The 18,134-nt window shown below is 34.1% G+C and overlaps 1 protein-coding gene across 1 annotated transcript in view; it reads right to left on the bottom strand.

Moving 5' to 3' along the window:
- Positions 1–2,284: 2,284 nt before the first annotated feature.
- LOC126978382 (uncharacterized) overlaps positions 2,285–18,134 on the bottom strand; it is a 41,240-nt gene continuing 25,390 nt past the window's right edge. The window contains exons 3-6 of the mRNA XM_050827140.1: positions 16,837–16,974; positions 14,305–16,316; positions 6,428–14,216; positions 2,285–6,346 (exon numbers count right to left, since the gene is read on the bottom strand). Coding sequence (XP_050683097.1) covers positions 3,811–6,346; positions 6,428–14,216; positions 14,305–16,297 — 12,318 coding nt within the window. The 5' untranslated portion in view covers positions 16,298–16,316; positions 16,837–16,974 and the 3' untranslated portion in view covers positions 2,285–3,810. The remainder of the gene's footprint in view (positions 6,347–6,427; positions 14,217–14,304; positions 16,317–16,836; positions 16,975–18,134) is intronic.

Here is an 18,134-nt window from a genome sequence, read left to right as displayed (position 1 = left end):
AGCAGCCTTTCCAGTTTTCTACGATATTTTTCTTAATGAAAGAGATGGACAAAAGCGCGGCTCATGTTAAGTGGTCGCCGCCGCCCGCATTCTCTTGCAATATCGGAGTATTCACAGGAGCGTTCTCGGCCTTTTAGATAGTTGTACTCGTTTTTTAAGGTACCAAGGTAAGGTAGAAATACTGCACAGGGAAGCTCCCCAAAAGATATAACTACGTGGAATTAGCAGATATCTAGTGATCACTTGCCAGGTTCAAACTGATGTAAAAAAATAATAGTGGGAAGACTCCCTAATCATTGCGGCCGAGAAGTCATGGCCTGCCTTGTTCCCTATGCTCCTATATCTCACGGCACGGCTGCTAACACGCACAATGTGAACACTTAGGATAGTATGAAGCATTCATTTGGACTCGAGTAACGTCATGTACGTACCTACTCCAGTATAGATAAACTAAATATTATCCGATTAATAAAAATATGCCGCTATCGCTACATTTTATAAAACTAAGTCCTCCGCTGCGTCTGTCTGTCTGTTCGCGATAAGCTCAAAAACTACTGCACCGATTAGAACAAATGCCTTAAATTAATCGCCCTTTTTTTATTAATGTTGAGAGATTCTCTTGCGTAAATTACTCTTATTACAACTTTCATAGAAAAAAGACTGTCGTCGAAGTGACGATGAAATAATAAATATATCTCGGCACAAACAAAATTACAATGGAGCAATAAGAAAAGTGTGTACAATACGTACGACGTAACATTGCCAAATGATTTTAATAAATCACCCTCTAAATTGAACCTAAGCTTGTTAATCAATTTTTATATGATTCTCTTTTAGCGTATATTTTGGTGAGCGGCATATTGTTGATAAGTACCTAAGTAGGAATGTGTGTGGCGAGGCTTGTGAAAGAGAACGGAGATCTTTCTTTATATAAGGACAAGGCATAATATAAACACAGATTATTCGTAAATTTCGAACACGGTTAATGTATCAGACAAGTTATTGGATGAAACATATTTGCATCAACATATTACGTACCTATATAGATATACAGATGATAACACCAGCAATCCTCTTATTCAAAGACTAACTGGTCCAAGGACTACGGGATAAAATAGATATTGACACTACGGAGTGACCTAATTTCCATTTTAGAATAACCCGTCTACACTTGCATGGCCTTCAGGCTTCATCACAAATTTCAAACAAAGCAAATATGCTAGAACCGACCACTACAATAAATAGCTCCACTATGACTTTTAAAATTAAATAAATTTACATTTTACCTAAGTTTACTTGTTTTATTTCTTCACTTTCCAGGTTAAAATCAGAGAGTAAAACTTGACCATAGAAACAATGTAACCCTCAACTTGACTATCCGCCGATATTCCTAGTCTGGCCTATAAGCCCCGTTAAAAATAAAAATTAATTTATTTTAATGACGTAATGTAATCATAATAAAACTAATGAATATTTATTTAATTAAATCCGAACAATATAAACAATAATTCTATTCAAAATTACTACATACCCTTGGCTTTATTGCAAGCTTTTAAATATGTCTGGTCACGAATCTATATAGATATAAATATAACGCACTATTATTATATGAGAAATTGAGTTGTTGTTCTAAACATTTTTAAGCGATTTCAGCCAGGCTTTGTTTTCTGAAACTGACGATCGATCGAATCGAAGTTCCTACTACTCATTTTGTACAATCTACAATTCGACTGACACGCTATGTATTGAAAAGCGTTGGTTTGATAACTAATCAGATTTCGTTATTTCCACATCTCTCCGCTTCCGGTGGAAATGGATCAACCGGAAAGGAATGATGTTTCATTTTTCTGTGGTCGAGTATTCGTTTCGTAGACATCACTTGACTGATTTTCATCTCTCACAACTCACTTCTCCTCTCCGTTTTGGTGGAAGTAACCTGACAACTTCTCTAGTTATCTCCTCGCGTCTTCGCTTTGGTGGATACAAGGCCTACAAGCGTGATGGACACTGCACAGCTGCTGTTAGACCTTTCAAGGGCTGAGTGTTGCACGTGTGGCTACGACGTAGAAACACGTTTTGTATTTTTGCACTGTTTTGGAAGCGCCCTGTAAATACCTACCCCTGACGATACGGAAGTGATCTTGTATCGTTTGTTGATATATATATCTACCGCTCTTTGCTTTCCATTACTTAAAATTTAGAACCTCTTCATAAAATAAGGTTTTGATATCTCAATTCTATGAATAATAATAAATAATAGGACGGGAGAAATAAAAAACACGCACTCTAGATACCACATATATTTAAAAAGTATATAGCCATAATTATTCATCTTAGAAGTAAACACTGATTTATACCTTGACACTCAAATACATATAGTAAGACAGCAAAGTATGTAAATATAGCGACGACAAAGGGTATTCAGGGATTCTGTTTGTGGACATACAAGGGTTCATCTAAATGTAGTACAATGATAAGGTGTCAAAATTAACTTTAAGAACATTTACAATACAGGTGCATATGTATGAAGTACATATGTACGTGTAGGTATTCAGCATTGAAACACGCAGAAATTACGATCAATGATATGAATATAAGTTTCACTACTCTTACGTCAATCGTCTCTCGAGAATGATTATATTTATGCATAAATCTCGAAGTTGTTACCATTCTTCTAACACATATTTCAATATACTACATTACGAATAATAAATGATTACGTTATACGCTAAATTATTAGCAACATATTAGATTCCCTACTCAAAAACGGTCTATGATTGCACGTGGTATCGAAGATAATTGAATTTTTTTCAATTTCGATAAATCAGTAGTCAGAATGTCACATTCCTAATGCACAAATACGTTTAGTAACGAGGCTGATAGTTGGTTTAACTTTTACACGCTGGACTAGATATTTTAACAACAACTAAATCTTGTGAATTCACATGTAAACTGACTAAGCAAAAAAATATCTTATGTTTAAAAATAGTTAACAAATCAAGTAACACAAGTAGACAGACAGGACAAGCAGACTCCGAGATATCAGCCCCTTCCAAACAAAACCGAACATAAAAGACAATGTTTATCATCAATTATAAAACAAAAAAGATTGGCAATCACTTGTTTGTATATTGTTAATATTTAACTTACTAAAGTAGATATATTTTGTCAAATAGTTGTAAAAATCTTTTAGTCTATTATGCTTGAATGAGAATTTATATTAATATTTTATATACACACACAACATCCAACAGTGCACAAATGCATGTTAAATATTACAGAATCAAGTAATCATCACAAGTTTAATTTTGAACTTGCTGCAAAAATAGAATAAAATAATTTTGTACAATAGTTAAAAGAAACTGCAAAATTTTCATTCTAACTTCTTGGTGTTAACAATATTTCAATGAAGCTCATACTAATAACTTGATTATGCACATTCACATCTCTGGCTATTACATAATATTATTATATAATTAGATATAGTATACATATATTAATATAATAAAAACAATAATTTTACACTCAAATATTAATAAATCTAATTTTCTGCGACAGTGTATGCATTGTCATAAAATAAATCCAGTCCTCACAACACATGGGCTCATAATAATTTTAACTAAATAATCATATAAATCAATTCATTAATTCATACACATTATATACAAAACTATATAAAATAATATAAAATTTGAACCATAAGAAATCTGGTCGAAATGTCATAAAACCGACACTTTGTAATGAAATAAATTTGTATTTACAGCTTATATACAATTTAATTGGATTGGATTCAATTATATAAAGACTATCTTAATCAACGAAATGACGTCTGTCGTCATGATTCCTCTTACCCTTAGCGTGAGCTAACATCGTAACTAATTTCTTATGACTATCGCCAACGATCCAGCCGTGCTGCTCGACACGTTCTTGTTCATCATCAGACCAGTAATTTGAGGTCGCTCGTGGTTTTGGCTTCACACTTATGGCACTGGGCCTAGTCATGGGGACGATGCCCTCACTACGACTATGATAACTTCTGCTGTCTGTTTCATTACGTTTTGTTGAATTCTGGCGACTGCCTTTACGGTGGGAGCCATCTTTTTTTCTACCTTTCTTCTTTCTGCCTAGTCCAATGAATGTAGATTCAGCACTGCTCGGTCGTGGCGGAATACCGTCTGGTTCGGATTCTGAGCTCCAAGTCTCGGCTAAAATGTTCTGTTTGCCTAGTGTACAGTTTCTTCGAGCTCGTTGCGTCGCGACTCCAGCATCGACAGTCGAATCAAACATACTTTCTTTAAATTCAAAACCAGTTTGTTTTATTTCATCACTTCTTCTCAAATCATCTTTTGATTTTGGCTTGCGGTACACAATACCCTCGTCCAACAATATCTTTTCACTTGATTCCTTATCTCTCAAGTCTCGCTTTCTAACAGTAAAGTCTCTTTCATTGGGTGATAAAGAACTTTCTTTAAGCAACGAGTCATCGTAACTACTCTGCATCTTTGACCTAGATTCTTTTGTTTTATTTCTTTTGTAAGTATCCTCATAAAGCAAATCAAAACCACTCTTGTTTCCCTTCATTTTATGTTTCGTATAAAGCTCTTCATCATCATCATCAAATAAAGAATCCTCTGATTTAAATTCATATTCTCTTGACATTCTCTTACGCGAATAAAAGTCATGTGGCTCATCTGATGATTTTAGTTTATGTTTGTTGTGTTTATCTGCATCATCTGAGGTTATCTCATCATTTATGATATCTTTCTTTGATAGTTTATTGACCATCCTCACAGAATCTCCCTCACAAGATTTACGTTTTCGATGACTCAAAATATCATCACTATCTTTAGTGATACTAGATTTGTGGTGGTTTTTCGAAATTTTTAAGGGTGTTGTAGAAATAGCACTGCCATCATCACTATTATGTATTGGTAAACTTCCTTCTTCTGGATATTTCTCTTTTAAATATTGCGTTTTTTGCTTATTTTTGTTACAGAATGATGATTTAATATCGTCTTTGAAATGTGGATTCAACAAAACTTTTTCTCTAGATTTCGGTTTAATAAATATCCCATCATAATTATTATTATCAAGCAATGAATCATCTCTATTAACAGAAGAATCACTTTCGTTTGAATTTGATGATAAATCCTCTTTTGATTTCTTTTTTGATTTATGTTCAAGATTAGTTTGTTTATAAATGGTGATGTGCTTGGATTTCTTGCTCTTTCTTCTAGCTGTGAGATCTTTATTTAAATCATAATGACAATGATTTAATGCTTCTTTGCTTTTAGATGTGTTGTGGTCACTTTTCTTTTTATTGGCATGTTTTCGATGTTCTGCATGGGAAGAATAATCACTTTCATCATGTGAAATGCTTAATTTTCTCATAGGGCTCACAGATGTTCCTGTTTTTGATTTATACACTGTCATGGGCAGGGGAATTGGTGAGGGGCTTCTGTCCTTTTTTGTTTTAGATCTGTCAAGGTATTCTTTGTCATAAGTTTCCACTATATCACTTTGCTTTTTAATGTCATCCTCTGGTTTTCTTATTACGATGTGGTCATCATTATGACTCTTCGGCGAAAGTGAACAATTAGCAAGAGTTGAAGAGTTAGGCTCATCCTCTAAGAGACTATCAAACAGTTGATCTAGGTTTGCTTTTGGTTTAACTGATTCTTTTGTTATGCTAACTCTTTTCTCACTGCGAACAGCATTGTTTTTAAATATTTTTCCCATTACCGCATTCTTCTCAGTTGTTTCTTTTCGTCTTACAAAAGGAATTGTTTTTTTCGTGTCATTCGTTAGTTTTGCACTAGATAATTCACAGGACATCAAGCTATTTTCAGTTTCGGCATCACTGCACACATAGTCGTCAGACATATAAACGAAATCATCTCCATCTGATACACTTTCACTGGATTCCTCTGGTTCCTCGACAGGAATTTCACTTTTGGATGTAATTTTCTTATCTTTACTAATATTTTTGAATCGTTCCATTAATGTTGATGGTCTTAGTTCAAATAATTCAACATCTTCATTATCCATAAATTCGTAAACATCTAATTTCTTCTGAGATGTATTCTTAATATTCTTTGAATCCAAATCATATTTAGCTTGGGATAATTTTCTATCCCTTTTACGTTTTGAATTGCTTCTTTTCTTTTTCTTCTTACTCGTAATAATCGGGGGTATAATAGACGATATATTTATATTCGTCGTCGATATAGACACTCTAACACCATCGTAACCTTTGAGAGCTCCTTTTGTAGGAACTGGCATTTGTAAACTTTTCTTTAAATGTTTCTTTCCTTTTCTCTTTTCAGACTTCTTTTTGCTTTTGCAACTGAAATAGAATAGAATAATATAAAATTAAATGAATCAATTCAAAATTAAAGAACCTTAAAATTAGACCAATATTAATTACCTTATTGGTACATCTGCTACATACTGATTCTGTTTCACTGCAGCAGCTTGTGATCTACACTTTCGTTTGATCTTATCAAATTTATCTTCAAACATGTCAATGTCTTCAATAACATCCGGATACATTTTTTCTTTTACCTCATGGACTTTCATTGATGAAGTAGTAAATTCAGGATTATTAATTTTATCTTTTGAGTAAACAACGTTATATTGATTTTGAGTCGATTTTAAATCTAAAGCTTTACTAAAGTCCATTTTAGTTCCTGGATAATTTGCACATGCTGCCTCTTTCAAACCGGAAATCAAGTCGTTCTCTAAATTACGCACTTCCTCGCTTTCCATAATATTTTGAGCTGCAATGGAGTCTAGGTCAGCATCATCTAATTTACCTTGAAGGCAATCATTTACTTGTTTTTCAAACAAATCTAAACAGTCGGCTGTTATTTTATTACATGAACAGCAATGAGGGTCAGATCCAACACAATGTCTATTCACAGCAGATGACCTATCAGCTATTTGTCCATCTTCTTTATGGCTGCCATTCAAAAGCTCACAGCAATCGAGAAAAAGAGCTTCATCTCTACTTAGCTCTCTTGGCGCTAGTTGGCTTTGTCTAATTTTTTGTGTAATATCAACGATAATTTTATATAATGATGGCACCGGTATTCTCTCAAGATTTTTGCAATATTTCTTTTTCTTTTTTATTTTACGTTGTATTTTTTTTAATATTTGCATTTGTTGTTTTACGGCAATCAAAAAGTTTGGCACAGACTCAGGAGTCATCATCATTTTAAAGTTTAAATCAAGTTCGGATATTTTTAGAGCATGTGCTAGTAACATCTGATGTCTTAGAAAATTATCAGGTCTACCAAAGTCTTTCCTACATTCTTCACAGTAAGTTGTCAACATTACCGGGGATTTTTTCTTTTGTTTCCCACGTTTTAAATCTTTTCTACCTGCAGCCATACTACTGCTGCCATTCTGCATTGACTTTTTCAAATATTTATTCTTCTGCGAACAATGTCCCTCATCATTGTCACTTGCAATGTTATGAAAGGTTTCAGATATCTTCTTTGATGCAAGCAAATTTGATTTTCGGGGTTTTCTTTCCGAAAAAAATCCAAAACTCTCCATAAATTTTTCTGATCGTAACCGTTCATTTTCTTCTAATAATGAATTCCGTTTTCTTTCTAAATTGGTGCATAAGGTATCCTTGCGTTTTTTCTTTACATCATAATCCTTTTTCTTAATATTATCTTGATTTTCTTTAGAAGTGCATTTTCTTTGCTTTTCCTCAACAATTTTTTTCAATGGAATGTCACTTTTTGATGAGTCATCAGAATCACTAATAGTACCTTTAGTATCGATAATAGTTTCAACTTGTAAGCTTTGGTTGTTAATATTTATTTTCTTGTCGTTGCATTTCGTTAATTTGCTTGTTGACGGAATATTGTCATTCTCAGAAGTAGATTTTTTTTTACCTTTTTTCGTGCCAAAATTTTTAGAAAATCCTTTTTTCATACTTGGCACTGTACTTTCTGCCATATCTTCTAAATTAATATCATAGGGATCATAGAATTCTGATGACTTTATAAATACCGATTTGGATCTACCCTTGCGCATCGCAGGTTTATTATAACAAGTAAGATTCTTGGGTGGAATACGTTCGCAAAATTGTACGTTATGGACATTTTTTTCTACTTCAGTGCTTATTTTGCATTCGTTTTGTGTAGGGGTCAGAACCTCACTTATATTTTCCTCTTCTAATACAACATGTTTATTTTTATTATTATTGTGCATTTTACTACATCTGCTGATTTCTTCGCACTCACTGCTTCCAACCTTTTCGGGATTATCTGCTGTAGATATTGTATTTTTTTCATCATTATTATACAAGTGCTTATAATTTTTGTTACTAGACTTCCGTTTCTCACTCAATGTCGAGATGTCTGAGTCGTTTTGTTGACAGATTTTGAGATTACTGTCACTATCTGTATTTTTAGTTTTAGTTTTGTATAATATAGCATCATTTTCCAAGCAATCAGTTTCTACAGATTTGTCCACTTTTACCAACTCTTTAAGGTGTTCATTACATTCATTAATGTTTTTAAGCTTTTTACTGCTCTGTTCATTAAATTCATTACTTTTATCTAGAAATCCGTGGTCTTCATTTATACGTTTACATTGAACTTCATACACAACATTTTCTGTCACTCTTTCAACAAGTTCTGTGGACTCTTTTTCGTTGACAGCTGAACTTGTTATGCTTGAACTGTTAATGGATTCCGCGGGTACTTGTTTTCTATCTGATTTATTTCTTTTACCATCCTTTATAATTTGTGGAGATTGCTTACGTTTGCGTGATTTTTTAGAGAGTGTTTGATATTCCTCTATATTTCCTGCAATGCTTTTTTCTGCGCCTGATATAATATCATTTTTATTATCTAGGCTATTGGTAATTTCAGCAACGATATCATTTGTTGGTTGTTTAGTTTCCTTTGTCTCGCCATCTAAAAGCAGCTTTGAAAATATGAGTTGTTTTTTTGTAAAGGGAGTTCGTTCCACATTATCTAGTTTAATGTTTATATCAGCACTAACTTCACTGCTGTCTACAAATAGAGATTTACCACGGCGGCTTCGCCGAAGTGGCATTACTTTGGTATTTTGCCCATGTGAAGTCATGTTATTTTGATTAAAATGCGAATCACTGCTTGTGGTCGCTTGTACATTATCTGACGCTACAGGTTTTTCAACTTCAACAGTTAAGTTTTTAGTATTCATTTCATTTTCAATGTTTTTTGCATATTGTGGAATTGTCTCATTTATGTTGATTTTCATCTTTGTTTCAATTGACAAATCGGCACCAGAACTAATGTTTTCACTGTTTTCGTGTTTTGAGTTAAACTTGTCACGTTTCATTTCAGCTTCTATTTTATCGTATGTTTTTCCTATACATTCTTGTTTATCATTTTTTACTGCATTCTTAAGAAGGCTCTGGCCTTCTTTAACTTTGTAGTTGCGAACTGTGTCCTTTTCAACTATATTGTAATCATTTACATCAACTGCATGCTTGATGATAATACCTTCATTTGATACCGTATTACAGGCGTGCTGTTTATCTGGTTCATTATTTACAGTATCACAGCCTTGTTTGTTGTTGATAACTTTGAAGTTGCTTTTTGACTGTGCCTTTTCAACTCTATTGTAATCATTTTCATCAACCGCATGCTTACTGATAATGCCCTCATTTGATACAATATTATGGATTTGCAGTTTATCTGGTTCACTCTGCAATTCTATAGAACAGCCTTTAATATATTTGGAAGCATTTTCGAATTCAGACATGTGCTCAATAGGACCAACAATCTTATTACGATGACTTATGTTTTGTTGCTTAATCATTTTGTTGCGGTTTTGTTGAGAAGACAACTTTTTAGGATCACCATCTTCAATAGAGAATAAGCTCTCCTTCGAAATATTTTCAGTCAAAGTTGAAACACTCTGAGGTAATAGATTGTCAGCGTCAGCTGTTTCTTTGACATTTGATTTTGAACTATTTCGTACGACCATATCATTTTTTTCATTATTATCATCAACCAGGTCATTAACTTGTATGTTATTATTATTAACTATATTAATTGTTTTTATTTCATCGCTTTGTTTTTGCTTTACAATAATGGCAAGAGATACATCATCTTCTGAATCTTCATCTTCATTATTATCTTTAGAAACAAGGCCAGATAAAGAAGACGACGGTTTCAAAATAAGTCGATCCTCATCACAAGTTTTGTAATCATTGTTTTCCCTGCTTTTCACAACAGCAGCTGATGTACTGAGAGTAGTTATAGGATCTATTTGAAGATTGCTTGATGTTTTAGCTACAATATCAGTATTTTTCTTTATATCTTGATTGACTCGAGATTTTTCTTTGTCAGTTTCAGGGACAGCTAGAGATTCAATAATAGAAGTGTTAACACATTCTTCCTCTTTTTTAGCTTGGTTGCTTTGGTTGTCTAGATTTAAAAGTTTTATATCATTATTGTTTTCTTGAAAAGTTTTATTAATATTTATTTCTGTCTTCATAATTTCTTTATGACGTTCAGATGGTGTTTTAATGCGCACCGCACGAAGACTGGCTGTTTTTTCATTAATGGTCTTCTGGCTAGTAGGTTTTGAAATTGTTAATTTATGTTCGTTACTAGAAGAGACAGCAATTGAATTCAGATTTGTTGATATATCCACACAGTCATCAGTCAAATCAATTATATCACTAGAGAAACTAGTACCGTCCAAAGAAGTATGTTTTGTAATTTTTGTCACATCAGAAACTATATTTTCTTTAGTCGGAATACTAATATTAACACTATGAGTACGTCCTTCATGTAGGAGTTGGCTTGATTTCATATAATCATCAACTGGTGGCTTAATAATTTCTTCACCATCAAATAGAGTTTTGTTGCATTCCAATGTCTGTTTAGGTAAGTGTTTTGGGTAGTCAGACATATCAACACCTGGTCCATTCTGATCTTTTTCTTTCAGATTTTTCGGAGAGGATAAGGTTGTCGATGTTGATACGTAGTTTGGTAATACATTTAATAACTGGTTAAATTGGACTTTAGGCACGTTTCCTAATATATCAACAATTTCCTGAGGTAACATTGCAATCTTTTTAGCTGTTTCAGCATCATGATCATTACAAATATTTTTTATTTTTACAATATCATCTCTTTCCACTTCTGCTAATTTATTTGTACTTAACGGGACATGAGATTGCCTTTCTTCTAAGACTATAATATCTCTTCGTGCATTTGTTGCAGAATTATGTACTTTTTGTGTGTATGGCATAAAATTACATGTTCCAGTTTTAGATGTTCCTGCTGATGTATAGACTGAACTTAAATTACAATTGGTTAAATTAGCTGAGCTCAAAAAGGCATTCGTTATATTTGTTGAATGAGAACTTTCTTTTGAAACGGGACTGCATTTATTTTTGACAGTGCACACAAGTTTTGAAGTGTCTTGTTTAATTACAGAAACAGATCTTTCCATTCTCTTTTTAGTCACTGAATAATCAGCTGGAGATGGTTTACTTTGCTGCAAAGGGGTTGTAACAATTGCTTGTGTTTTTTTGAGATCATGAATTACAGTATTATTCTGCATGTTCACTTCACCAATTGTTTTTGAAGTGTTATAAAAATGCATCTGTTGGTTTGATTCATATTGATTTTGGTCTGTATATGTTGAAGAATTTGGTTTAGATAACCCCATTGTTAAACCAATTTCAGATCTTAATTCTTCATTTAAATATGTATTTCTTTTCTGTTGGATTGCACCATACACATTATCATACCGAGGTTCTACTGATGCAGGTTTTGGTTGATTTATTTTATTAGAAATCAAGTCATTTATAGTGGTTGATTCATTTGATTTGTAAGATAACAGAGCTTGCAATTTATTGCTAACTTGTTGCTTATAAAAACATTGTCCATTTGTATGATCTGGAGTATTTAAATTAACTGTAACATTGCTCATTGATGCATTTGTATATGGCGTCTTATAACTTGATGAGACACAGTGTGAATCAACCACTTTTGAAATAGCCCGTTTTGACAAATCAGTAGGAATGTCTTCATCTGTCGACTTAGCAGTCAAGTTCAGACACACACTAGGAGGACCTGAATTCACCACATCTATGTGCTGTGTTTCACTCCTATTTTGTGATCTATAGCTACAGTTCGAAACAAATTTTCCTTTTAGTGACAAATCAGTTGGGAGGCAATTTTCATCGCCATGTTTCAGTGATAGATCTGTTGCAAAGTCAGAGCTATCACAGTTTGTGTTTTCTGGAGCTGCGGAGCTAGAGGGAATATTCAGTGGTTTTACAACTTTTACACTAAGATCTACAACTTCTTCAGTGTATGGTATTCCATAGTCTTGTCCTTTGTAAAACCCTTTCTGTGACAAGTCTAATGTCTCAAGGGTATTAGTGATAGTGTTATTTGCAATAGGTGTTATTGTATCAAGCATTTGCGAGGAACAATGGGCAATAACGTGGTTTATATAAGGTTTTTCGGATAAGTCCAGAGGAGTTAGACTGGGTTCTACAATACTACCACCTTGGAGGGGAAGTTCACTAGCGGAATAAATATTTTGCCTTCTTATTTGTTCATTTTCAATGTGTGTAGGTTTAGAATGGGAAACCAATAGAAGACTTTCAGAAACTTTCGTTGTGGTGATGACTTGAGACCTACTACTATTCAATATTAATTCTTGTTTTTCATGAACTTTAGAGATAACTCTTGGCTGTGGTGGAATAATTTTTTTTGGGTGATCTTTAATATTTAACTGGCTGCAATATACTTTATTTGCGTCGTTTCTATACCGTGATTTATTATGTATATCATTACATACATTGTTATTATCTGAATGTATCTGTATCTTTGCCAAAGTAATGTTATTTTTATTTAAATCTGAAACATGATCAGCTGTCAAAACTTTATTCTTCTTATTCCTCAATTTTGTCCCAGTTAAATCATTTTTAAATTGCTTCTTATTGTCAACCACTGAAGAGCATTTTGATGATTCAGTTATTTGCTGCACTGTTAACTTAGGTGTATTTATTTTTTGTTCTTGTGAATTTTCAATCCTCACCAATTTTTTATTTGGTATTACAGTCACCATGGAATCTTTGGTGATATTTTTGTTTAGACTTGGACTAACAGATTTCAATGGAGATTTCTTGGTATTATCCAGACACTGACTTGTTTTGTCTATTTGTTTCACGCTTAAGTCTGGCATTTGTTTAGAAATTGATTCCATTTCATATTTTTCAATTTCACACTGAATAGATACTTCAGGAGATTTTAAGGGTTCAACGAGTTTATTTTTTAGCATGGCAATGCAATCATTTAAGCCCTTACGTGATTTATTATTTAGTTTATTGTTTTTATTGTTATGTTTTTCCATTTTATCTTCCTTGGTATCGACACTCAAAGGTGGTTTGTCTAGTTTCGTTGCTACTGCCTTTTTCTCAAATAGAACTGGCTGGCCTGATGGATCATGTTGAGTAACGTTATTACACTCTTGTTGTACTAAAAACAGATGATGGAATTGTACAGCTTTATCCTGGGTTTCTGTATCAGCCGTTAGTCTAGCAATTGAATGTTTTAATGGTATGTTTTGATTAGGCGCACCTTGCTCGCGATTATTACCATTGTTATCATTTTGTTCTGGGTTTTGATTGTCGCGATTATTGGAACCATTGTCATTGGATCTGTTTGACTGCTCCCTTGTATTGTTTGGGCCAGAATTAACATTCACCCTACTGGAGGAAGCCTCTGTAACTAACTGATCGATTTTAAACTGATTCGAAGATACAATTACACTTGCTGGTTGATCATCGTCTTTGATTTCTGTAGGTGATACACTTTCCAATATTTCCTTTGACCTAGCAAGCTTTCGTGATCGTAATCTGTTAGGATTATGTTTTGTTAGTATATCTTTACAATTGGATATTCTTCTCCTTACTCGTGTCATAGTTTTGAAGTTTCTGTTTTTATCTTGCTCTTTGATTCCATGCATAGTATGATTTACTATTTTCACATCTTCGTGTGATGCACTCCCTGGATCGTAATTCGTAGTTTTTGTTTCTTCAACTTTTCGTTGTTTTAGCACAAGTTTGTTTCTTTGTTTTATTTTAGTTGCTGACCGTAACATTGGATTTAGAGTATTCACCATAACACGATGGCGCTTAGCAGGTAAGTCGGCTAACATTTTTCTGATTGTTTCAGCTGCAACAAATAGAAATAAACATGAAAAAATGTTTTATTTGAATAATACAATACTGTAGTAAATTTATTTAAAACAAGCTCTACTCACCATCACCAACTTCAGATCTTATCTTTGGTCTTGGTCTGTCGCTTTGTCTACGAATGCTATGTATGTCCTGTCGGTGTATATTTTTACGTATTTTTTTGCATATTCTACCATCAGGAAGTCTAGTCTTTCGCTTTCGTACACCAAACGGTCGATACCGGCATTTTCTTCGCACTGTCGGCAGATCACCAGCACAATCAAGCATATGTTGATGAAGATCTTCAAGAGTTATAGATTTATTGCATTTCGTGCATTCACGAAAACCACGTAAAGGTCTCGTCTTGTTATGGATCTGACTTGGTGGCACGTACAAATGCTTGAGTATATCAGAATTTAATAAAAGCTCTCCAACTATCTCATAGTATTGAACTTGAGCATTTGGATGTTTTGTTGACATGTGAGATGTTAATCCTCTAGAATCAGTTGTCTGGAAACCACACGCACAGCAGACAAAGCATCGAGGTCTCACCCATTCTCCACTTAAAACTGATTGCTTGACTTCGTATTTAGGAACAGCAGGTGAAAGTCCTAATGACGCGGGAAACCCATATGAATCGTGGCTTGAAGATGTTGGATTGCAATTTCGCACAATGTTAGATGATGATGATGATGATGACGGCAACTCTCTGCTTTCAAGAATCTCTTTTAATTCTAATCCAATCAGATTTTGTTTGACAACACTTTTCTCTAAAGGTGTGCATTTATATTTTTCTTCAAACTTGCGTCTCATGCATAGTTGCGTCCAGATATCCAAACTTGACACCAACGTGACAATACAATTGTTAACATGATTATCGCGTTTAATTTGATCTGGATTCAGGAGGTGCCTCTCTTCTGTACTCTCCCACTTCCATTTATGCTTCGGGGCTATCGCACGGGGCATGTACCCATCAAAAATATTACGAGAATATTGTTCACAAGCTAGCAGTATTGGGAAACCTTCAACGGTGTTGATAGGGACACTATTTTTTGCTTTTCTCGTTTTAATAGTCTTGTCTGGATCCGGATTGAAATTGAAAGAGCCATCAAGAAATTTGGCTAGATTCTCTTGAACATTGCTTGCAACTCTAGAATAAAATCCAGTATCGAAACATCGTTCAAACTTCTGAGTGGGTTCGTCAATAGCTTTAAACCAATCCTTTCGCGTCGACTCTGCGGTTCTAGGGGACCTATGCACCACTCCTAATCGTGAAAGTATTTGATCAGCGTCTGTGTTGTGAAATGAAAAGTTGTGCGGTATACGTTTATTCCACTGTAAGTCATCCAATATTATAACAGCGTTTTTGTCGATAACTCTAGTGTTCACCAGATTTTTATTTGAAGGCAAAATTAGATTTGTAGTTATTTTATCTTCAATATCATTATCGTCGAGGCCGTGCGCTGGTTTCAACTCACAAGATATAACAACTCCATTGAAACCACGTCTATTTTCATCGCTCAAGCTTTTCTGAGCCACTGCGTTACGAACTTTTCGGTTCTTTCTCGGTAACTTTTGACGCAGTTTGTTTTTATACGAAAGCTTTAATTTTTCGCAATCATTCAGTTGATGTTCGGTTAATTCCGTCGTGGTCGGAAATCGAGCATAACAATCGAGGCAAGCAAAGTACTCATCGGAATGAGTGTCAATCATGTGCCGGATGATGTCAACAGCTTCGGCTTCAATATGACTACAATATATGCAGTGCAGCGGCGTACAGTGCTTCGTAGTCAAATGAGTACGGCGAGTATGTTTTGATACTGCTTGTTTAGATATAAACTTTTTATCACAATAAGGACATAGAACATCGATAACAGAAGTACATTCAGACTTATTAGAGAGATCATCTGGTATATTTAGCAACGTTTTAGGTGGGGTAGTGATAGATTTAGCTTTTTCTGAGGCAGATCTAGCTTCAGATTTGCGGAGTGATTTCAGTTTAGGGCTGGAGACATTAGATTTTCGGGGCCGAAGTCTTCCATTTATGCCAGGCGATACGTCATCATCAACCGTGCTCATCGTGTTTTGTTCGTCAATCCTAGAACAAATATATACTTTAATATCAATTCGTTAATGTTTTAAGCAAGTACTAATTAGCTTACTATTTATCTATATTATGTAAATCTGTAGGCTCTGTCTGTAATTTTGTGATACATAAATATAACCCTGATATTTGAGCAAGCTTTTCAGTCGCTGTGTAAAAGTGGTATCCTTGGGGCCAGTAAATACAGGTATTTTATTACGTACCTACCACAGGCATCCACAACCAAAACTTTTGTGTCCCCTGTATTTAAGATTAAATTGTATGTTATTTTGGTTGTCGGTGAGAAATAAAGATATTATTATTAATTCTATGATTATTGAAATTTTCATCCGTCGGTATGTTCAACTGTCTGACTGTTTAAGATGCATTTAATAACACAAGAACGGGTTACACGATTTCAATAAAAATAGTTGTGTAGTAAGATCCTTTTATATTATGGATATATCTACATAATACGATGACTATATTCTGTCCGTATGTTTAAATACATTTTATAACAGTATACAATACTTACGGGGTCAGCGGATCCTTATTATCCGCGTCAAAGACATCTATGTATTCGTTGATCCAATATGGGTCAGGAGGGTTGATATTTGGATCCAACTCTACATCATGATGACTGACATCCTTCGTCAAAATATCATCCGCGTGTCTAGACCAAAGTAATAATAAATAAATGTAGATTTATTATTAACAAACGGCTTAAAAATTCACTTCGCTTCATTAAGTACCTTATTATAACTTAGTAAAACTATTTATATATATCCAATTGCTAATGCGTATTATTAATGCATGCGCCAGATTTTATTTATATAGTAATGATATTTAACCAAAAAGAAACAAATTTTCAGGCATGTCACGATTTTACTAGTATTTGACATTTATTGATTTTTAAAATTAAATTCCAAAGAAGAAACAAAACATCCTTTATTACTGATATTTGCCCATAAGGCTACCATCAGGCAAACCTCACATTCGTCGCTAATTATCAGGCGAATGAAATGATCGTATCCTGTCATGTTGGTAGTTCAGCAGTACATGTTTTAATATCTTCTTGTTGTCTACTATTACTAGTTGTCAATATGTTTCTTGCAGGTAAATAAAATACACATTTGTATTCATTTGCTGTTTTTTATTATATATTTAATATACATTTACATCTTAGTACTACACAAATAATAAATCAACACATTGTAACATTTGTTTAAAACCCACCCTTCGAATTCACCACGAGCCACAACACCTAACGGGGTAAGCTTATGTTATGTCTATGTTCCAACTACTGGTCACATTGCTAACGTTGTCCTCCGCAAAGCAATACCAGAAAGTCTAAAAATTCTGTGTATTACATATTAATTCTTCCGTCCCACGAAAATAAAACGTATAGAACCTAACCAGAATTTAAAAGCACACTTGAGAACTGGCTTTCCCGTCTTACACTCCACTAAAGTTGTCAATAAACTTTGTGGTCCTTCGAGCCTTTCGCGTACTTCCTATTTCAAGTTTAGATTTAATTGCATTGAATCATTCATTTTAGCTATTCATTTGCAATAAACCCGCATAAATAAATCGTACCAGTGGGAGGCCCCTATGCACAGGATGCCGGCTATTTCTGCCGTAAAGCAGTAATGTGTAAACATTACTGTTTCGGTCTGAAGGGCGCCGTAGCAAGTGAAATTACTGGGCAAATGAGACTTACCTAACATCTTATGTCTCAAAGTGACGAGCGCAATTGTAGTGCCGCTTAGAATTTTTGGGTTATCACTTATCAATAATCCTGAGCGGCACTGCATTGCAATGGGCAGGACGTAT

The sequence above is a fragment of the Leptidea sinapis genome, chromosome Z, assembly GCF_905404315.1.
Source record: "Leptidea sinapis chromosome Z, ilLepSina1.1, whole genome shotgun sequence".
NCBI lineage: Eukaryota > Metazoa > Arthropoda > Insecta > Lepidoptera > Pieridae > Leptidea > Leptidea sinapis.
The sequence above is the reverse complement of the archived record's forward strand: the minus strand, read 5'-3'. Positions and strand labels throughout refer to the sequence as shown.